General features: G+C 43.8%; 1 protein-coding gene and 12 non-coding genes across 18 annotated transcripts in view; 6 read left to right on the top strand and 7 right to left on the bottom strand.

The window, feature by feature from the left end:
• cntrl (centriolin) overlaps positions 1 to 21,282 on the bottom strand; it is a 62,577-nt gene that overhangs the window by 21,611 nt on the left and 19,684 nt on the right. For 3 of the 6 annotated variants that reach the window (XM_068310511.1, XM_068310508.1, XM_068310512.1), the window contains exons 11-30: positions 19,057 to 19,210; positions 18,878 to 18,966; positions 18,669 to 18,791; positions 18,345 to 18,464; positions 17,660 to 17,841; positions 12,323 to 12,668; positions 11,997 to 12,068; positions 11,544 to 11,723; positions 11,188 to 11,323; positions 10,969 to 11,117; positions 7,374 to 7,477; positions 7,076 to 7,205; positions 6,927 to 7,006; positions 6,719 to 6,859; positions 6,127 to 6,190; positions 5,749 to 5,859; positions 5,364 to 5,481; positions 4,287 to 4,858; positions 4,060 to 4,157; positions 3,798 to 3,913 (exon numbers count right to left, since the gene is read on the bottom strand). In XM_068310511.1, coding sequence (XP_068166612.1) covers positions 3,798 to 3,913; positions 4,060 to 4,157; positions 4,287 to 4,858; positions 5,364 to 5,481; positions 5,749 to 5,859; positions 6,127 to 6,190; positions 6,719 to 6,859; positions 6,927 to 7,006; positions 7,076 to 7,205; positions 7,374 to 7,477; positions 10,969 to 11,117; positions 11,188 to 11,323; positions 11,544 to 11,723; positions 11,997 to 12,068; positions 12,323 to 12,668; positions 17,660 to 17,841; positions 18,345 to 18,464; positions 18,669 to 18,791; positions 18,878 to 18,966; positions 19,057 to 19,210 — 3,085 coding nt within the window. The remainder of the gene's footprint in view (positions 1 to 3,797; positions 3,914 to 4,059; positions 4,158 to 4,286; positions 4,859 to 5,363; positions 5,482 to 5,748; positions 5,860 to 6,126; positions 6,191 to 6,718; positions 6,860 to 6,926; positions 7,007 to 7,075; positions 7,206 to 7,373; positions 7,478 to 10,968; positions 11,118 to 11,187; positions 11,324 to 11,543; positions 11,724 to 11,996; positions 12,069 to 12,322; positions 12,669 to 17,659; positions 17,842 to 18,344; positions 18,465 to 18,668; positions 18,792 to 18,877; positions 18,967 to 19,056; positions 19,211 to 21,282) is intronic. The other 3 variants (XM_068310510.1, XM_068310509.1, XR_011035014.1) reach the window with 3 other exon arrangements.
• trnam-cau (transfer RNA methionine (anticodon CAU)) lies at positions 2,466 to 2,538 on the top strand. Its single transcript has one exon. It is a non-coding gene; the product is annotated as a tRNA-Met (tRNA).
• Positions 7,860 to 7,932, bottom strand: trnaa-agc (transfer RNA alanine (anticodon AGC)). The gene has a single exon. It is a non-coding gene; the product is annotated as a tRNA-Ala (tRNA).
• On the bottom strand, positions 8,365 to 8,437 carry trnaa-agc (transfer RNA alanine (anticodon AGC)). Its single transcript has one exon. It is a non-coding gene; the product is annotated as a tRNA-Ala (tRNA).
• trnam-cau (transfer RNA methionine (anticodon CAU)) lies at positions 8,640 to 8,712 on the bottom strand. Its single transcript has one exon. It is a non-coding gene; the product is annotated as a tRNA-Met (tRNA).
• trnaa-agc (transfer RNA alanine (anticodon AGC)) lies at positions 8,982 to 9,054 on the bottom strand. Its single transcript has one exon. It is a non-coding gene; the product is annotated as a tRNA-Ala (tRNA).
• Positions 9,445 to 9,517, bottom strand: trnaa-agc (transfer RNA alanine (anticodon AGC)). The gene has a single exon. It is a non-coding gene; the product is annotated as a tRNA-Ala (tRNA).
• On the top strand, positions 12,991 to 13,072 carry trnas-gcu (transfer RNA serine (anticodon GCU)). The gene has a single exon. It is a non-coding gene; the product is annotated as a tRNA-Ser (tRNA).
• Positions 14,018 to 14,099, top strand: trnas-gcu (transfer RNA serine (anticodon GCU)). The gene has a single exon. It is a non-coding gene; the product is annotated as a tRNA-Ser (tRNA).
• On the top strand, positions 14,499 to 14,580 carry trnas-gcu (transfer RNA serine (anticodon GCU)). Its single transcript has one exon. It is a non-coding gene; the product is annotated as a tRNA-Ser (tRNA).
• Positions 16,843 to 16,924, top strand: trnas-gcu (transfer RNA serine (anticodon GCU)). Its single transcript has one exon. It is a non-coding gene; the product is annotated as a tRNA-Ser (tRNA).
• On the bottom strand, positions 19,353 to 19,425 carry trnaa-cgc (transfer RNA alanine (anticodon CGC)). Its single transcript has one exon. It is a non-coding gene; the product is annotated as a tRNA-Ala (tRNA).
• Positions 20,928 to 21,000, top strand: trnaa-agc (transfer RNA alanine (anticodon AGC)). Its single transcript has one exon. It is a non-coding gene; the product is annotated as a tRNA-Ala (tRNA).

Raw genomic sequence — 21,282 nt, 5'->3', positions numbered from 1 at the left:
CTGTTGAAGAAGACAAGCAGGAGAAAAAGACACTGAAAAAGAGAAACCTGATGACGGACACGAAGAAGAAAAGACAGGCAAAACAGGAGAGAGATCTGGATAATAGTTCGGAGGATGAAAGTGACTGGAGAGTCATCATCACACGACCACCAGAGCCATTCAACCAGACCAGAAGCCAGCTGAGAGTGGAGGCGGAGGAATTCCAGCCACGAACAGCTGAAAAAGAAGTGGAGCAAGGTGGTGACAAAGAGGAGTGTCCTGAGGAGGATGAAGACAGAATGGAGCCAGAGGTGGAGAGCAGAGATCCGGCAAGGGTAGAGCTAGAGGCGTCATCTGATGAAGCAAGCAAGCCACATTCTGAGCAGGCGTCATCATCTGATGAGGCAGATGAAAGGGACCCTGAGTCGCTGCAACCACCTCCACGAAGGTATCCTTTCAGAAAAAGAAATCCACCAGAGGTACTTACATATGACACATTAGGTCAGCCATCTGTCGCATACAGACACAAGTGATAGTTACAGTTCTTCATAGTCACGTGTTGAATTTATTGTTGTAAAAGAGAAAGAAAAATAATTCATAGGAGCATTTATAGTTACAGTTAGACGGAAATTGTTGCAGTGATTTATCTTTATTGGGAAGGAAAGTACCAGAGTTCAGACTACTAACACATAGAAGAAACTGGAATGGTTGTGAAGCACAGTTATGCATGTGGGTCTGTGTAATGGGTTGTGGGGTAGAAGCGGGTTCAGAACCCTTCAGTATGAGATACATGACCCGCATAAGTGGCGGAGTAGCATTTCAGATATCACCTGGCCAGTGGTGTCTGTTGCTGACACATGACGCAAAGAGGGAGATATGTGTCATGTTGAAGACGGTTGATGTACAGGACGTATCTCAAAAGACTGCCTCCCAGAAAACCTACATCTGCAACTCATATGTTAACGACAGAAGACTCTGGACAATTTCTAATGTCGAGACGACATTCATTTTGGAGGGGAGAGTGTGGGACACATGTTAAGACACTAAGCACCCCCTATCACCCTGTATTATTTGTGTAATTTTTATTATTTCAGTTTATGATTTTGTGGGCTCATATTCTGTTCAGGTGCAATGTCAAATTTAGTATTTTAGTAACGAATGCATGGGTACAATGAGCAGAGTTCACACAGGCACTTTGGGCAGCCAGGTGGCCTTAGGGGTCCTTAGGAAGGCGCGTGCAGCTATTCCATATTGTGTATATGGACAGCCTGCGGCGCACAGAGAAGAGGCTGATGTGCATGTGTCTGTGTGTTTCAGGTAGGCAAAAGTACATTAAAGTAAGGATGTGGATGTATAATTTGCGTATGAATGTGTTGCGTTCTGAACAAAATACAACTGGCATGAATGTACAGAATATTGGGAATGTTTCAAGTAGTTGCGGGGTGATTAGCTATTCCATATTGTGTATATGGACAGCCTGCGGCGCACAGAGAAGAGGCTGATGTGCATGTGTCTGTGTGTTTCAGCATATTTCAAGTAAAAAGAACGTAAAAACTCATGCACGCCTGGAAGTCCGTTTATTTACGTCCAAGTGTGCAACACATGCAAGAGGTAGTGGGATCAATGCCCACATTCTCCACATAGATTTTGACCTTCTACTCAAACTGTATGATCCCCCATGAACAAAAACTTAGCAACACTGTTTCATCATAAAGGGGAATTAGCTCAAGTGGTAGAGCGCTTGCTTCGCATGCGAGAGGTAGTGGGATCAATGCCCACATTCTCCACATAGATTTTGACCTTCTACTCAAACTGTATGATCCCCCATGAACAAAAACTTAGCTTCATCATGAAGGGGAATTAGCTCAAGTGGTAGAGCGCTTGCTTCGCATGCGAGAGGTAGTGGGATCGATGCCCACATTCTCCACAATAGTTTTGACCCTCTGAACAGAAACTTTCTGAACAGTGTGATCAGATTTGTATGAGAACTCATGACCAATGAGAGCTAAGGCTCTGCCATCAAACTGGGAATTAGCTTGAGTTGTAGAGCACTTGCAAAGCATGTGAGTGGTAGTGGGATCATTGCCCACATTCTCCAATGGTGCTTTACCAATCTCTTCAGCCTGAGTCATAGCTTTGTGAGAAGTGCTACCGGACCAAATCTTCCCTCACGACAAAGGACTTGGGGACACTGTTGCCAAACAACCTTTGTCCTTGTTTGGCGTATTGCACATAGCAGCCTAGCAGTGGTAGGATTCATGAAATAAAAGACATTGACAACATGCTTGTTCAAAATCAATATCGATGGCAGCCAAAAAAACCAAAGCTGTCTCTCTTGCATTTTGTTGCGGCAAAACACTCTATGGGTCATATGAAAATGAAAAGATTTGACCAGCAAAAGGTAAAATTATAGCTACTCTGAAAGACTGATGGAATGATATTTTTCAGGCGGTCCAACAATTCTTCATTTAAACTGACAGCTAACAGCCTCATTGGCGCAGTAGGCAGCGCGTCAGTCTCATAATCTGAAGGTCGTGAGTTCAAGCCTCACACGGGGCAGCCTTTTGTGAACACAAACCATTTCAACAAGAACAAAAGAATTGGGTGTTGTTCACAATGTTTGTCACCAGGAACAGACACAAATGAGCAAATGGCTTGTGATGAAACCTGGAAGAGGGTTTGCAATGTAGGAATAACAGTTATTTAAATTTCTTGAAAGATAAAATTCTCATACACTAAACAGTAACTCGGCTCTCCTGTCAGAGCGTTTGACAAGCTTGACACGAAGCTAAAAGCTTAGCCGCTCAGGGGAATTAGCTCAAGTGGTAGAGCGCTTGCTTTGCATGCGAGAGGTAGTGGGATCAATGCCCACATTCTCCAAAATTGTTTTTACCCTCTTGTCATCCCTGATCATGACAATTTTGAAAAGTGTGACCAATTTCGACCGATACCCCATGACCAGGGACTTGGGGACAGTGTCACGGAACAATTATAGTTGATGCCTCTGCCCCATACTCTCAGGTTGAATGTACCAAGCTGTGTTGACAGCTCAAAGGTATTTGAACCTATGATGCTCTCCTGAGCTAGCTGTATCATGAAGTGTCCACTTGGACGGTTCTATGAAAGAACCAAAGCTCAGACATCCTACAAGATCAACGAGGAGCACAAGTCAGAATTGTTTGACAAACTTGGTAGGACTACATTTGTAAAGTCTTTGTGTCACATGTGGGGTTGTACCCATAGTTCATTAAGGGGAATTAGCTCAAGTGGTAGAGCGCTTGCTTAGCATGGAAGAGGTAGTGGGATCAATGCCCACATTCTCCACATAGATTTTGACCTTCTACTCAAACTGTATGATACCCCATGAACAAAAACTTAGCAACACTGCTTCATCATGAAGGGGAATTAGCTGAAGTGGTAGAGCACTTGCTTCGCATGCAAGAGGTATTGGGATAGATGCCCACATTCTCCACAATAATTCTGACCCTCTGAACAGAAACTTTCTGAACAGTGTGACCAGTGTCCCCCATGAACAAGGACTTGGAGACAATGTTGCATTGGTAGAACTGTAACCTTGAAATCAGACCGGGAATTGACTCAACTGGTAGACTACTTCCTTAGCATGCAAGAGGTTCCCCGTAATTGGAGCATTCTCCAATGATGGGGATTGATGGGGAGATTACCTTTCCCTCAATAAAAACATGAAATGCTGTTAGATGTAGCAGAGACGTACCGGGATTTGGAAGAGAAATAGTTCTAATGTTCTCATCAGTGTCTCATCGTATTCTCTGTATGTGATTTAAGTGATGATGTCACACCGTTAAGCTGATCCTGAGTGGCTGCTGTGTCTCCCTGCACTTCCTGCTTGAGAAGTTGAAGGTGCTTGAGTTCCTCCCTCTGTTTGTCAAGCTCCACCTCTACCACTGACAAACATCTGACACACACATAAAAACACATTTCTTCCAGTCAACATTCAATGGACTTTGTTATATTTGGTAAACAAACTCTCACTCGTCTGATCATGTCATATTTATACACTTCATCATTTATTCGGGTAGAGTGGGTGGAGTCAGGATGTACCTGTCAGCGTGCCTTCGTCTGGCCTCCAGGTGTTTACACTTCTCCTGCAGACTGCTCCACTCTTTCCTCTTCCTCCCTAGCTCCTCCTCTTCCTCCTGCTGTACAGAGAAAACAACTGACATGACTACAGAGATCTGTGCTGGTATTTGATTTACTTTACTTTCAATCATTTTACAATGATTTTGTAATCAAATTTACTATCATTTAATCTTTAAATTTCCACAGACCTGTAGTTCTGTTTGTCGTTGTTTTGCCTTCTTCCTGTGAGACACATCACGTTGCAGCTCAGCTAGCTCCTCCTTTTTCCTGCCCATGTCCTCCAGCATTTTATCTAGTTCACCCTTCATCCCATCAAACTCAGATTTTGTTCCTTCCAGTTGTTTCTTCACCCTTCCCAGTTCATCCTTTGAGCTCTCCAGTTCATCTACAGTCTTCTCCAGCACATCCCTCTTTCCATCCAATTCAGACTTCACTCTGTCCACTTCGGCCTTCGTCTTCACCAGTTTGTCTTTCATCTTGTCCAGTTCACACTTGTTCCCCTGCAGTTCATCCTTCGTCACATCCAGTTCACCCTTTGTCCTGTTCAGTTCAACCGTAATCTTCTCTAGTTTGTCTGTCATTCCATTCAGTTCACCCTTTGTTCCGTCCAGCTCATCCTTCGTCAGGTCCAGTTCTTCCAGTGTTCTGTCCAGCTGGTCTTGTTTAATTTGGAGCTGCTGGAGACTGTGGGCATGTTTGGTTTTGACTTCTTCCAACGTCTGCTGCTCAACCAGTACTTCCTGGAGGAGTTGTTTTAGTTCTGGACACAGAGAAATGCTGAGCAGTAGGATCTTCACCAAGCCCTGCGTCAAACAACTTGTGAAAACAATTTATACCTTGACTTTGAACTATTTCCTATTTAGTTTTTGTAGTAATATTACTCTACTGCAAAGGCTGTCTTGCACTGATAAAACGTGGATAATATTATAGTTTGTACATTATGTCGTGTTCGTGGATTGTCAGAAGTTGATGAAATGCCTCTGACCACCTTCATGTAGGCCACTACTGACAGTGAGGTTAAGTCTATTGAAACTAGATGACATAAAGATAACCTGGATATGTTGAACCTGCTTAACGCTCTGCCTCTAAGCCACACCTCTTTAGTTTTTCATTGGCTGACAGGAGAAGCCCACAGATCAGTTGAACTTCTGTTAAAACATTCTTTGCCAATAAACATTTTTTAGTTTATTACAGTGAATAGAGGATCCGTAGATTGGATTGGATAACAGTTCCTGGTTCATGTGACTGTTGTACTGGGGCATTACCTGCTCTATGTGTGTGGAGTTCAGACTGAACTGAGATCAGTTTCTGCTCATCACCTCTCAGAGCAGTGACAGTAGACCTCTTCTCGCTCAGCAGTGTCTTCTGCTGGTCCAGCATCTCCTGCACCAACACAGACAAATCGGATTCATCTAATGGTTGAACCACAAACTATCGTCTGATGTTGTCGACCACTTGACAGGCGAGGGCATCTTTGGTGTCTAAACTACAACTTCCTGATGAATGTGTTGTGAAGACATATCATTAGCGATTTTTTTTTAAAACATTTTTTAAATTTTAATTAACTGTATTAATCCCTGAAGGGAAATAATACGCTGGTTGTTGTATCGCCTACTAATCACAAAAGGGTAAGTACATTCTCCTCCTCACCATGACTCTGTCATGCAGCCGTCTCTCCTCCTCTCTCACCTCCTCCACTCTGCTTACTACTGTTTGAAGCTCTTCCGTCCTCTGGACAATCCTCTGCTCCTGCTGCTCCTCCTGCATTGAGGATCACAGTATCGGTTCTTCTCTTGTCTGCTGTTTCTTTACATCTCGATATGATTAATTTCAGGAGACTTTAGTTTGATTTATTAGTTTACTTCTGTTTTTTTACTTGCCCAGCTAGACTGCAGTCTCATATTTAATCATATTTCAAGTAAGTAAAGTAACAAATGTGTCTTTATTTAACCACATCTTAGTTACATTATTAGCCTGCGTGCTGCAGAGAAGATAAGCTAGAAGAATCTCAATGCTGTGAAGTTTTACCTGAATGACAAGAGAATTGAGACGCCTCTGAGAATCCTGACAGTCTGACAGCACAGTAGCTAACCTACACAAAAAAACAACAACAAAAAACCTCGTTCAGGTCAACGAGTTTCTTTCATGATGTTTTTGATTAGTAATAATTAATCTCATTTGAAAGCAATCAGTGACATTATGGTAAGATGTAGTATTGTTATTATTTATTTATTTAGTGTTCCTCTTACAGAAGCTCAACTCAGGTTTACTGCAGGTCACCATTAATGCAGTGGAGAGGTGTTGTCATGAGACTCAACACAAGGCATGCTGAGACTGTCAGCGTACGATCACAGCAGACAACAAGAACAGCTTTTCACTTGTATAAACAAATGTCAAAAACATCAAAAATACCCAAATTAAAACTGTCTTTTGACTGTTTTTATTTTTTACTGGATGCCCTTACTACCGAAACGCTCTGCAGGCTTGGGACCGGCCTACAGCCGACACTGGCTTGTTCCCCTGTGCTTAAATCAAATAAATGAAATGGTTTACTTTATAAAAAATGAGAGAGAGAGAGAGAGAGAGAGAGAGAGAGAGAGAGAGAGAGAGGTGTGTCTACCTGTCTGCAGCTGACTCTCTGTCTGAGTTAGCTCGTTGTAACTCCTCATGTCTGTGGCTCAGTGCCTCCTCCACCTCCTTCAGACCCTCCTCCTCCTCCTGTCTGCTCCTGAGCAGCTCCTCCACCTCCTCCTGTAGCTCTCTGGAAACTAGCTCGTATGAGGATGACGTGATGGAGAATATGTTGTCAACCCGTGACTGTATTTTACCTGAAGGCCTCCAGCAAACAGGTGGCGCCATCCTCGGCTGTACGTTGCAACACGTCAGCCTCCCGCTGAGCTGAACTGGCCTGAAGGACAAACAGAACCAGTGTTCCCATTGTTTCCAGTACAGGACAGGCTGAATGGGGGGGGGGTACCTTGTCTCTGGTGGTGTCTATGCAGCTCTGAGCCTCCAGCAGTAGTCTGTCAGCCTGACGGAGTTCAGCTTGTCTCTTCAGGAGAGTCTTCTCCACACACTCCACCTCATCACACACCTGCATCACACCTCTGTATGCAAACAGACACACAAACATTCTGCTCAGGGTTTAAAGATGAAAACTAAACTAAATTACACTAAAATTAAGACACAATGCTAATCTTATTGATGCTAAAGCAAAATAAGTAATAAATATGAATTCAAAAATGTTTTTGTGTGTGTCTGTGTGAGTACGTTACCGGTGTCGTCTCAGTGTGCGTCGCAATTGTTTAATTTCCATTTGTAGTTTTTTCTTCTTCGCTTTCTCCAGCCTGTCTGTTTCTTCATGCACACACCTGTCAACCTGTTGCCACACAAACACACACACACACACACACACACACACACACACACACGTAACACTGTCTTGATCCAGTAGGCCCAGTAAGAGATGATGAGGATGCAGGTGATCATCTTAACGCAGACGGTCTCCTGCTCTGAGGCCACGCCCACGTGATGACTACTGATCATAATATAGAATGATGAAGAACGGAAAACCCCAAAGGATCAGAGCCAATCAGAGGCAGAGAAGGAAAGCGTGGGCGGCTATGTCTTTACTTTGGTGTGCTGTGTAAGGGGCAGTTTCACGTAACTCTGGTGAACACGTTGACCGGACAGTGCGGCGGAAAACATTCGCGATTTACCCGCCCAGCCGAATTAACGCCTGTGTCTGAGAGAAAAACCTTTGGAGAATGCGGGCATCGATCCCGCTACCTCTCGCATGCTAAGCGAGCGCTCTACCATCTGAGCTAATTCCCCTCCTGGTATCCGTCCTGGACTCACACTTGAGCTTACTTCTTTCTGTTTTGCTGTGTGGATAAATCCATGTAGATATTCCTTACAGGCGCTACAGAGATCAGAAACAGACGCATCACTCTACATCCGGTTTATTGGGACTCCTTTATCACCAAACCACAACTCTAAACTAACTACTTGGTAGTAGAAGACCGCCGTGAAGCGGCGATGTTCCTTTTCTGACTCTGATTGGCTGATGGTTGACGAATGTGTCAGGGCCAGAGCCAATCAGAGGCAGAGATTAAAGAGCGGGCGGGTCTCAATTGACGCCGGTCTTCGTCACGTGCTTGTGTGTGTGTGTCTACGTCACAGTCATAACACTGGTACATTCCAGACAATGTGACAGAAAACCTCTGCGCCAAACAGAATTAGCGCTTTTCTCCTGGGCAAAACCTTTGGAGAATGCGGGCATCGATCCCGCTACCTCTCGCATGCTAAGCGAGCGCTCTACCATTTGAGCTAATTCCCCTTCCAGCGACGTTACTTGTGACTGACTTCTATCTTTTTGTAACGCATTACTATTCTAGTGAGTGGATTCGTATTTCTCTCCTAGTAGTAGGACTGTCTGAGTCACATGTGAAACAGGAGTGGGACATATTGTCCCTGAAAGCAGCGTAAAATTACAGCAGCTACAAACTGGTTTTGGTTTGTTAGTATTGGGTCAAAAAAGCTGCCCCGTGTGAGGCTCGAACTCACGACCTTCAGATTATGAGACTGACGCGCTGCCTACTGCGCCAACGAGGCTTAGCAACACTCCTAGAGTGGAGAAGAATGCTCCAGTGTTTGATTGTCATTTCATTCCCATGTGGCTGGAACTCTGATGGTTTGTTGGTCTCATATTTTAACGCCATCAGGTTGAACTTCAGGTGTTGCTGCTGTTTCAGGTTCACAGCCCTGATGGCTACACTGGTGAATGTTAGATTAACGCTGACGCGATCAATAGAGTCTGAAAACAGCTGAAACCTAAGTTTTATCAAAGTGTAAAAATGTGTTTTCCCAGGAAAAGATTTCCCTGGAGAATGCGGGCATCGATCCCGCTACCTCTCGCATGCTAAGCGAGCGCTCTACCATTTGAGCTAATTCCCCTCCTCCCAGAAGAAATGGTCTTTAGAAATGTGTGAACTGCTGTTGTTTTAACTCCAAATTTTAACTTCTTCTCAGTCTTCTCTTCGTGGAAACTCACGTTTTAAACAATAAAAATTGGTAATCGTCTGCAGTCTAACGTTATTCCTGTCAAACACTCTGGAGAGTCAAAGTCAAAGCTGAGTGTGACAGCTGCTGGTTTTCAGTCTGTGTCCAAAGGTTAGTTCTAATCCCAGCTGTCCCACAATGAATCAGGACAGTAAACACTACACTGACCTGTCCAGACCATTTACACAATTCAGACATCCATCCAGTTATTCAGGGAACAAAAATCTGTCAAGTCAGGTGAGAAAGTCCACAAGTCTTACAGAGCTGAGGAAGGAAAAGTACATTTGGAGAATGCGGGCATCGATCCCGCTACCTCTCGCATGCTAAGCGAGCGCTCTACCATCTGAGCTAATTCCCCTTCTGGTCTTCTGAAGTGTAACTGACTCAAGGCACCCCAGCTCGCATGTTTCCGGAAGACTTTTCCATGTGAACATTCCTGAGTAGCACTAAAGATATCAGAAACAGACGTTAGTCGTACCCGAGGAAGAACTGGATCTTTCAGATCTTGTTGATGGAGTGACTTTTAGACTGAGTCTGAATCACAGGTGAAAAAGGAGTGAGACATCAGAATCAAAATGCTTAAATAATCACAGAGAGGGAAATTTCCTGTCCCTGAAAGTAGCATCACAATACAGAAAACTTGCCCCATGTGAGGTTTTCAACTCACAACCTTTAGATTATGAAACTGACATGCTGCCAACTGCGTCAACAAGGCTTAAAAACATCCCCAGTGTGAGTGAGACCAGTCCACATGTGCCCATGTTCATGGAATGCTGATGGTTCATTGGACTCATGTTTTAACGCCATCGGATTTAACTTCTGGTGTTGCTGCTGTTTCAAGTACACGGCCCCGATGGTTACACCGGCGAATGTTAGCTAACGCTGACGGGAAAGATCATTGGACAGTCTGAAAAGAGCTGAAAGTTTTGATTTTAAAGGAGTAAAAATGTCTCAAAATAATCAACGTTGTGTTTTTATGTTGTATGTGTGTAGCTAGCGATCTGCAGCTGGACCATCGGGAGCCTGAAAAGGCTCTCAAACAGGTAACACACATGTAAATACAGTGTAGGTCTCATTTCAGAAAATTAGTTGAACCAACAGAAACTTGCTGCAGTTCACTGCTCAGTTAAATATTTAGACAGTAAAACAGAGACAAGCCTAACTCGTAACATTCTCTCAGTGGTGCCCACCTGTGATTGGGTAATCAGGATGTTGAAACGACATTTGAATAATCTAAAGAACATCAGAAAAACACAGATCTCTTTCCAGGATAGTCTGGCTGATTCCCATAAAGATGCTACTCTGGAGAATGCGGGCATCGATCCCGCTACCTCTCGCATGCGAAGCAAGCGCTCTACCATTTGAGCTAATTCCCCTCCTGCATAAATGTGTGGTCTTTAGAAATCTGTAAACTACTGTTGTTTTAACGCCACATTTGAACTTAGTCTTGTCTCTTCGTGGAAACTTACTTTATTAACAATCAAAGGTAGAAAAATAGTTTTCTCTTTGCCGTCTAATGTCATTCATATCGGTCATTCTCCAGTATATGAGGATTTTATCCACTTAAAGTTCAACACTCTAATTAAAATTCTAAATTCTGTGATCTGCATTCTCCAGTCACTTCATGCATTTTGTTTGGACTGATAATGCATGAAATCACTCTTCACTCCATTTTTTCGTAAGTATTCAGTGAAAGAGTGTCGTCAGCTGTTCAGATCGGAACAACAACACAAAATGAAATTTTTGACAGCTACTCTATGTTAAGCAAACATATCTACATGAACTTTCTGAATAATGCTGGGCACTGACCTCATGTCTGTGTTCTGGCACGTTACAGTGCAGTGCAGCGCCTCCTGCTGGAGTACTGTAGACTGCAGGGGGACCGCAGAACAGCCAGGCTGGTCCAGCTGAGGCGGCCGGGCTGCCGCCGTCTCCTCCGCAGTCCCTCCATTCCGCTGCTGGAGACCGTTCACAGCTCAGCAGGGCTCTAGAGCCTCATCAGTATGTGTCTCATCTGTGAGTCAGTACCTGTGTCTGGAACATAAACCCAACGCCCTCCTGCACTAGGGGGAGCGGGTGGTCTGTCCTGCTGTCGCTCAGGAGAACCGAGGTATGGCAGGCCCAATCCAGAGTCCTGAGTTCCCTGAGAGGCCAGACTGGGAGCCTGAGAGAGTTATAATTACGTATATTTAGGTACTTTTCTCTGATTGGTGGACAAGTTGGCTTGACCCAGCAAAGGTGTCATGAATCTTTACATGCACTGGTCACAGTAACTTAACATTAATAACATCATGTCCTATGCAACACTGTTGTTTTAGGCGGGGTGGAGATGCCTAAAGAAGAGACAGGAAATGCAGATTTAAGTGGGATAATTCCTCCACCACCTGTTGCGTTTGTGTGTGCAGCAGCTCCACCATGTTCTTCACAGATCTCAGCTGTTCCATAGTCGACTTCAGTTGTTCCGTCGTCAGCTGATCAGAGTTACACATGGACCTGCTGAGCTGCCGTAGTTTCCTGTTCAGACGGCCGAGACTCTTCTGGTGACCGCTGCCCTGTGAACACAGCTGAACCACATGACCGAAACAATCAGTCCCAGCATGCACTGCTGCACCACCCTTCTGTTGTTGTGTCTTTAAGGACTTCACAGAACCATCACTGAGTACATCACTGCCTTCTCAGAACATCATAACTGTCACTATTGTTGTCGTTGAAGTGTGTGACTCAGCACTGCCCACTAGTGGAGGTATTGACATGAACTTAAACGACACACGGATATAGATGAGCTTTCATTTTGATTTTTGAAGTTTTTATTCAGTTTCATAAATGAAAGGCCTGACCTGTTGCAGCAGCGCGTCTCTCTCCTGCTGGACGTCATGCAGCTGCATACGACTTTGCTCCAGCCGCTCCTCCTGAACCGTATATAGAAGAATCATCATTTTGAAATAGGTCAAGTAAAACTAGTGGGTAGTAGTGAAACTCATGTGGAGTTTCCTGGTCCTGAAACATTTCTGGAGCTTTGTAGTAAAACAGAGTAGTAGCATTATGTGAAAAAACAAAACAAAACACAGACTGACTCCACACATGTACACCACTGTGAAGCTCCAGAAGGCTTCGTAGATTCAAAAAATTCACCATATTTACAGAAAACTGAAATAAAACTCACCAGTTTCTGCTGAATGTGTGTGTTTCGGCTTTGAGACGTCTGCAGTCTGAGTCTCAGTCTCTCCAGCTCCCCATCCCCATCCTGGCTCAATTGAGATTCCAGTTGAGCTACACGGTTGTGATCCTGGGCGGCCTGGGTTTCCATCTGGGCTTTCCGGTCCTGATCCTGGATCGCCTGTGTTTCCAGCTGGACAATCCGGTCTTGACTCAGGATCACCTGAGCTTCAAGCTTTGTTATGTGGTTTTGACTGTGGGCTAGCTGGGCCTGAAGTCTGGCGATCTGGTCCTTGCTGTGGTTGTGGTCTTCTTGGAGCTGCTCACTACTGGTCCTGGTCTGCTGGTCCACACTGTTGGACAACAGGGAAGCAGGACAGAAGAAACATGTTGTAAGATCCATGAATCAACCAAAATATTTCCTGGTTTAATCAGAGTTGATAATTGAAGAGTCCTCCTCATCAACTTGTAATCCCCAACAATTTATCAATGGACCAGCGGACCTCCATGCTGTTCCCTGGTAAAGGTCGACTGACTTTAACGACGTCTTTCATTTTAAACAAGATATTTAGCTTTAATACTGCCCTAACTGTTCTGCAAGGAAAAATAAACTTGCGGGAGAATGCGGGCATCGATTCTGCTGCGTCTTGCATGCTAAGCCAGTGTGCTATAGAAGACGAGGTGGCCGAGTGGTTAAGGTGATGGACTGCTAATCCATTGTGCTCTGCACGCGTGGGTTCGAATCCCATCCTCGTCGGAGGTTTTGCCAAACATGAGATAAAGCCAACAGTGAACACCTGACCATGAACTCCAGACATGAAAAGTTAAGGATTTTCATCTCTCAGATGAAATTTCAGGATGCACCTTAAATCACGACATCCTTGACAGGTGAACTTAACATGACTTCTTCTAAACTGTTCTTCTAATCCACGTACTGTTCACACAACTTTCTGTTCTCTAACAAGAGATTAACGGCAAAATTCACAACGGGTGTTTGATCCATGAATTGACCAATGAGGCTTGGAAATGTTCCCAGTGTGAGTGAGAACACTCCAGTGTTTGATTGTCACTTCATTTCCATGTGGCTGGAACTCTGCTGGTTTGTTGGTCTCATGTTTTAACACCGTCAGGTGTCGCTGCTGTTTGAGGTTCACAACCCTGATGGTTACACTGGTGAATGTTAGCTAACGCTGAGAGGAACCCAGCAACATTAACAGGGGATCATTAGAAGACTAACAGAACAAACCCTGAGATTTATGGCTGTTAAAGGAAATGCTGTCCACAAGTCCTTTTGCTTATGGAGCTGTAGGGAAAAGGACACCTGGAGAATGCAGGCATCAATCCCACTACTTCTCACATACTAAGCAAGTGCTGTATCATCTGAGCTAATTCCCCTCTAACTTGAAGGAGTGCCCTTTAGAAATGTGTGAACTAATGTTGTTTTAACCCCATGTTCAACAAATAGGAAAAATATTTTTCTGTGTGCAGTCTAACGTCATTCATGTCAAACACTGTGGAGAGTCAGAGCCAAGCTCAGTGGGACAGCTGCTGGGTTTCTGTCTGTGTCCAAAGGTTAGTTTTTATGTTAGCTGCCCCAAAATGAATCAGGACATTAATTTTGGGGCAGCTGGACACTGACCTGTCCAGATAATTGAAACATTGCAAACATCCATCAGGTTATCTAGGCAGCTTCAATCAGTCAGACGAGGTGGCCGAGTGGTTAAGGCGATGGACTGCTAATCCATTGTGCTCTGCACGCGTGGGTTCGAATCCCATCCTCGTCGCAAGTTTTGTACGGTAGCCCACAAACAATTATAGAATTTGGCTTCGGACACTCAGTACACTAGTCTATTACTTAATGCATAGGGTAAATTAACCAGACAGACAACCTGTTACACCAGTTTAGAGGTAATCAGAGATCACCGTAACAGCACAGTTTGGTGAAGAAATCTCCAGCTTCAGCACTGCATTTAGAAAATAGAAACCAAAAACAACAAAATTCAAATGCTAGATTACAGGGAGGGAGGACAGAAAAAGCACACTGACACAGCATCTATAAAGTGATCAGTGTTATTGCCTCTAGCGGGCCTATGAGGTTCTTCAAATTGGTCCATGAGACCTGATCCATAATGATGATGCTGACCAGAGCTGAACTCTGGTCCACCTCAGTCATACAGAAGAAAGATGAGGTGGCCGAGTGGTTAAGGCGATGGACTGCTAATCCATTGTGCTCTGCACGCGTGGGTTCGAATCCCATCCTCGTCGGCAGTTTTGTCCAACATGAGATTAAGTGAACATCTGACCATCAGCTCCAGACACAAAAAGCTAAGGATATTCAGGTTTTGGATGAAATTGCAGGACGCACCTCAAAAGCACTACAACCCTGACAGGTGAACTGGACTCAATGGGATCTCTTCTAAACTGTAGAATCCACATGTTTCTGTACTGTTCACACAACTTACTGTTCTCTAGATTAACGGTAAAATTCACAACAGGTGTTTGATTCATGAATCGACCAAAAAATGTCCTGCTTCAATCATTAAGCAGTCCTCCTCATCAAGCTCTTCCCTTTTTAACATCATGGAAGTGGACGTCCTTTGTCACACCCCACACTGAGGACCTGTTCACTTAGGACAGTGCACTGTGGAACTGGTTGACTAATGTCCCTCTTCTCCATGCACACTCTGAGTGTCGTGTCAGACCATTTGAAACCATTCACTTCATTGTGGTCTGTGTGCTGGAGGACCTGCATGGGTCCCTGAACACACCACCAGGGAGCAGTTAAGCTGGACGAGGGACCAGTGGGCCTCGGTGCTGTTCTCTGGTGAAAGTCGATTCACGACTTAAACAAACCCTCAAAAAAGATGTTTTGTGTCTGGATGTAGATTTAACTCTGATGCTATTCAAACTGTCCTGAACATCAAACACATCTATGAGGACAAAAAATTCTTTGGAGAATGGGGGCATCGATCCCACTACCTCTCGCATGCTAAGCGAGCGCTCTACCATTTGAGCTAATTCCCCTTCTGAATACCTGAAGTGTGACTGACTGACGGCCCTTGACAGGTGGCCGTCAAGGGCCATCAGTCTTTGTGCTAAGTTTAGCTAAGCTCAAAGACTGACAACAGAGATCTCTACAGGCTCTGAAAATAATCTAAAAAAGTGTTGCTCATCTTCTCATTTCACGAATAAACATTTTCACATAAATATTTAACTGATAAGTGTTTTATTGACCCAGGGAGCCCATTTCAAAACCAAACGTAGAATAAAATTAAATAAAAGAAAGATTTCTTGATAAATGAATGTCCCAACATCCAAACCGAGGGTTTTGTTTTACGTTGCCAGTGCTGGGTTTGACTTTTGGGATCCTTAAACTTTACCAGGAAGACAGGAATTCCAGAAGCTGCACAAATAGTTCGAGCAGTTTGCAAAAAAACAAATAAAGCAACATTGATGGACGTTTTCCATTGGCCCATTTTGCATCCTTTCACGTAAACCCTGTGCTTGATTTTTGCCAGTGATGACAAATTTCAGCTGTTTTCATACTGAGTAGATGGGACTCGGTTTGGTTCACTTGTGGAACCCAACTGAGTGAAGAAAACAGTGTTTTAATCCCTCAATAAAACATGTCTCTGCTTTATTGAGTGAATTCATGTTTTTGAAGGATTTATCTATGTGAACATTCCTGGCTGGAGCTAAAGAGGTCTGAAATAGACGTTATGATGGAGATCGGAAGAACTGGATCTCTTCGATCTTGTGGATGGATTTAGGATTTATGGTTTAGGTTTGTATTTGGTCAGAGGAGTTGCCCCGTGTGAGGCACAAACTCACAACCTTCAGATTGTGAGATTGAGGCTTGGAGATATTCCTAGTGTGAGTGAGACCAGTCCACAGTGTTTGACTGTCACTTCATTTCATGGCTGGAACTCTGATTGTTTGTTCGTCTCACGTTTTAACGCCATCAGGTTGAACTTCAGGTGTTGCTGCTGTTTCAAGTTCACAGCCCTGATGGTTACACCGGTGAATATTAGCTAACGCTGACAGGAACCCAGCAACTTTAACAGGGTATCATTAGTAAAGTAACAGAACAAACCCTGAGGTTTATGACTGTTAAAGGAAATGCTGTCAAAAACTCCTTTTGCTTGTAGAGAAAGGGACACCTGGAGAATGCAGGAATTGGTCCCGCTACCTCTCGCATGCTAAGCGAGCGCTCTACCATCTGAGCTAATTCCTCTCTGACTTGAAGGAGTGCCCTTTAGTAAAGTGTGAACTGTTGTTGTTTTAATCCTACGTTTAACAAATAGAAAAATATTTTAATGTCTGCAGTGTAACGTCCTTCTTGTCAAACACTGTTGAGAGTCAGAGTCAAAGTGGAACAGCTGCTGGGTTTCAGTCTGTGTCAAAAAGGTTCGTTTTTATCTCAGCTGTCCCATAATGCATCAGGACAGTAAATGCCACACTGACCTGTCCACACCATCTACACAATTCAAATGTCCACCTGGTTATCTAAGCAGTTGCAGTATGTCAGACGAGGTGGCCGAGTGGTTAAGGCGATGGACTGCTAATCCATTGTGCTCTGCACGCGTGGGTTCGAATCCCATCTTCGTCGCTAGTTTTGTGTGGTAGCCCACAATGATAGGATTTGGCTGGTGACACCTCAGCACTCAGGACACACATCTATTACTTACTGTATAGGTTAAGTTAACCAGACAGACAACCTGGTAGGCCAGTTTAGAGTTAACCATAGATCACCATAGAAAACAGAACTGTTTCAGTCACGTTGAGCGCAATCTACCAAAGATCTCAGAGAGATGAATCCTGAAGGGAAACACCAGAACTACCTGGTACAACTAGACAAGATGGCCGAGTGGCTATCGCAATTGACTGCTGGTCCCATTGTTCTCTGCATGTGTGGGTTTGAATCCCATCCTCATCAAGAGCTTTTCTTTCAACATTAACAGATCTCAAACACTGCTTTACCTCCTGTCGATAAATGAACTGTAAACCAATCACAGCCTGTTTAAGAGGTGTTTCTATTCATAATGCACTCTTCATGAGACTCTTTGTTTTGATGGTTTTGGTCCTTTTATTTTCTGTTTCAACAGGAGAGTAACTGTCTGGATTCTATCCATCAGTCTGACCTGAAGAAGAGTCTTGGATGAGACTTGAAAAGTCTTCAACAACCTAAATCGAGTCCAGGTGATTCCATTTTGCTCTTCTTGATTTACCTCGACCTGGATGACTGAGAACCTCCACAGACATTTCTGAAACCCCTTTGCTGTCACGTGCCACCCAGCAGGTAATCTGATCTGTTCCACATGAAACAGACTGACAGTACTGGTACCTGCGTTGGTCTTCATGCAGCTCCTCTGATCCAGTCTGAAGCTCCTTTGAATCTAACATGGTCCGGTCCAGGTGGGCTTTGGTGTCTTCATACTGGGTCGTGGTCTGGTGAAACTGGGATCTGGTCTGAGTCAGCTGGTCCTGGAGATTCTGGACCACCTGCTGAAGAGATGATTTCTCAACCTGAAGAGAGACAGACCCAGACATTAGGACTGACATCACAGTCATATTTGTGTTGGTGTCCACCATGAAGCGATTCTGAAATTCTGAAGCCAAGAGATTCAAAGACCACCGTCAAGAGTTCAATAAAGTTTTGTTAATCCACAGACCAAATACGTGAGACTACGGCTTTAAGACTTCGGTTTATAATTTACATTGTTAGTGCCACCAATATCTTCCTCTTGAGTAATGTTTCCAAATCATATCAATCTGATCCTTATCACCTAAAAACAGGTTGAATGTTTTACAATGCAGCTTTACAGAAAAATCCTGGTTTGATATCAAATAGCAACTGAGACAAACCCGGACTTTAAAAAGAGATGAACTCCAGTTGGTTTAATTTATGTTACAACACACTTACATATAATCAAAAGACTAAATAATTTTTTTTTATCTGTGCCTTCATTTGCATCCAGATTGCAGTATTTTTTTAGTTGGACACACTCTAAATGTCTAAACTGTATTACCTGTGCCTCAGTGATCTGCCACTTTAGCCCCTCCCTCAGCTGCTGGAGCTCCGCCTCTAGCTCTGCCTGTCTTTCCCTTTGAGCCTGAGTTTCAGTCCACAACACAGACAGCTCCTCCTGCTGGACAGACATGAAGACAGACGGAAGAAGTGAATTAACTGGACACACACAGGCAGACAGGCAAGCAGACAGACAGACAGACAGACAGACAGAGACAGACAGACAGACAGACAGAGACAAACACACACACACACACACACACACACACACACACACACACACACACACACACACACACACACACACACACACACACACACACACCTGTCTGGAGGTCCTGGCACTCTCCTCCAGGTGTCTGCAGTGTCTCTGAGCGTCCACCAGATGAAGCTGTAGATTCTGGTTTTCAGCCTGTAGACTCAGAACCTTCTGCTCAGCTCGATGAGCCTGTAAGACAAACACAGGTCACCGATATCCCACACATATTCGCCCACAGTTTCAACAGTATCCACCGGTAACACCAGAGCCTCTACCTTCTCTCTGAGCCCTCGGAGATAGTCCTGGAGTCCAGAGATGATTCCCTCCAGATCCCTCTGAAGAGCTTCATTGGCCAAAATCTGACCTGCAGGAGCAGACAAAAGATGAAGAGTTTTTTCAAAACTAAGACACACCCTTGAGAGGGAGCCTGTGATTGGTCAGTAGCTTCTCTCACCATCAGTTAGCTGTTGCTCCAGCTCTGTAATCTCCTGCGTCTCTACAGCGATGCGTGACAGCATGTCGTCAAGGCGATCCTCCAACTCGCTCTTCTTCCCACTCATCCTTTCCAATAGCTGTCTGCAACTGGACAACTGGGAGGTCACATGGGCCTGAGGGGGACATCAACCAATCAGATCAGCTTCACCAGACACATTTGCTTTTGGTTGCCAATTTATTTTAACGAAGAGCTGTTGATCTTTAAGACAGTGACACACCTCCTCAAAAGACAACGTGTGAGACAAAGGAAGTCAGTGGAGAATACGGGCATCGATCCCGCTACCTCTCGCATGCGAAGCGAGCGCTCTACCACTTGAGCTAATTCCCCTCACATCCAATGAACCAGTCTCCTATCATAGGTTCCAACGTCTGGAGCTTATGCCAGTTTTTACCTGTCCTCTAAACAATCACAATTTCTCCACAAAGTTTCTGACAAAGATATTTATGGAAATTCCAAATCTAGGATCTAAATTTGATCGGGCCTACCCATAATTCATCCTGAGGGGAGCATGAAATGAGCATCGACCTCCGACGCTCAAGACAGCTGATTGGTCAGTTCCAGAATCACACTTAATAATTCAGATTTTGTTTGTTAGTAGCTTCTTTTTTTCTACATTGTAATAAAATGTTACTTTTCACAGATACTGTATATACATCCATTGAATAAATGTGGAACTACACAGGTTCCCCATGCCTCCCCTACTGTGATTCAGAGCCAGATCCACATGGTGGATCATTCAACAGAATCTGTACTTTTGGACAGATCCTGCAGATAAACAAAGAGTTGAACTTGAAATCTTTAAATGAAGGCACCTCATCTGAAGTGTTTCTGGACTCACAGCTGCCAGTTCAGTTTAACCGTCCTCCACATGGAGATTACACAACCTTCATCTCTTCCTCCTCCTCTTCCCCTGGATCTCCCTAAACATCATGTCATGTTTTTCTTTCTGTTCTGAATCAAATCTGATTCTTCTTCTTTATAATCTCTGTCTTCCCTTCTCTCCGTTACAAACTTCTCCTCCTCTCTCCCCTTTCTTTGAATCAACACAGGAAATCCCTACCATCAGCCAATTACACACAGCAGCAGAGTGAATGGCCAATGGGAATAAAGTAAAATTGCATAGTCCCGCCCCTACTCTGAAGGAGGAGTACCAGGTTTCTTAAAGGGACGACGAACCAACATGTTCAAAAAAGTTTTAGAATTTGTAGAGTATGTACGTAAACATGATCTTTTTGATCTATCTTTTAAAACTGAAGAATTTATAGAAATACTAATTTTAATGTCATTCTGTCATTGGAATATCAACTCATAAAACAAAATAATTTGTTGCATTCATTGATGGATTCAGATTTATTTTTTTTAAATCACTGATTCAAAGCCACTTTTAGTGTGAGTATCAGCTGTTAGTAAATGAAAAGCTCTATTAACGTTATTTTGACTCTTAAGCGCCCTCATATGTGACTTTCCATGAAGCGACAAGACAAAGAACAAGTGGAGTTTAAACAACAGTAGTTCACACATTCCTAAAGACTATTCCTTCTAGAGGAAGGGGAATTACCTCAAATGGTAGAGCGCTAGCTTAGCATGTGAGAGGTAGTGGGATCGATGTCTGCATTCTCCAGGGGTATTTTTTAGCCTACAGCTCTACAGGGTTAAGTTTGCTTAAAATTGAATAACTATCTAAAAAGACATTTTATGATCTTGTTGTTCTTATTTCACAGTTGCTGTCGCTCTTCACATTTATCGGTCCAAACAAAATGCATCAGATGACAGACGGGGAGTGTTGAAATTGGTTCACAGATTTCTAAAGACTAGTCAATCTGGTGGGAGGGGAATTAGCTCAGATGGTAGAGCGCTCGCTTAGCATGCGAGAGGTAGCGGGATCGATGCCCGCATTCTCCATAGATGCTTTTTAGCCTGCAGCTCTGTCAGGATAAAGTTTTTTTATAAATGAGTGACATTTTGTGGTCTTGTTGTTCTGATCTGAATAGTTGTCATCGCTCTGTCACTGAATATTTAAAAAAAGGCCAGAAGAGTGAATGCACATTTATTGGTCCAAAAAAAATGCATGAGATGACAGACGGATGCATTTTAGAGTTTGAATTAGGGAGTGTTGAACCTGAGGTGGATAAAATCCTCCTATACTGGAGAACGACCCCGTGTCCTCCAAGAGAGTTTCACATG

Source organism: Antennarius striatus, chromosome 3 (assembly GCF_040054535.1).
Source record: "Antennarius striatus isolate MH-2024 chromosome 3, ASM4005453v1, whole genome shotgun sequence".
Lineage (NCBI taxonomy): Eukaryota > Metazoa > Chordata > Actinopteri > Lophiiformes > Antennariidae > Antennarius > Antennarius striatus.
The sequence above is the reverse complement of the archived record's forward strand: the minus strand, read 5'-3'. Positions and strand labels throughout refer to the sequence as shown.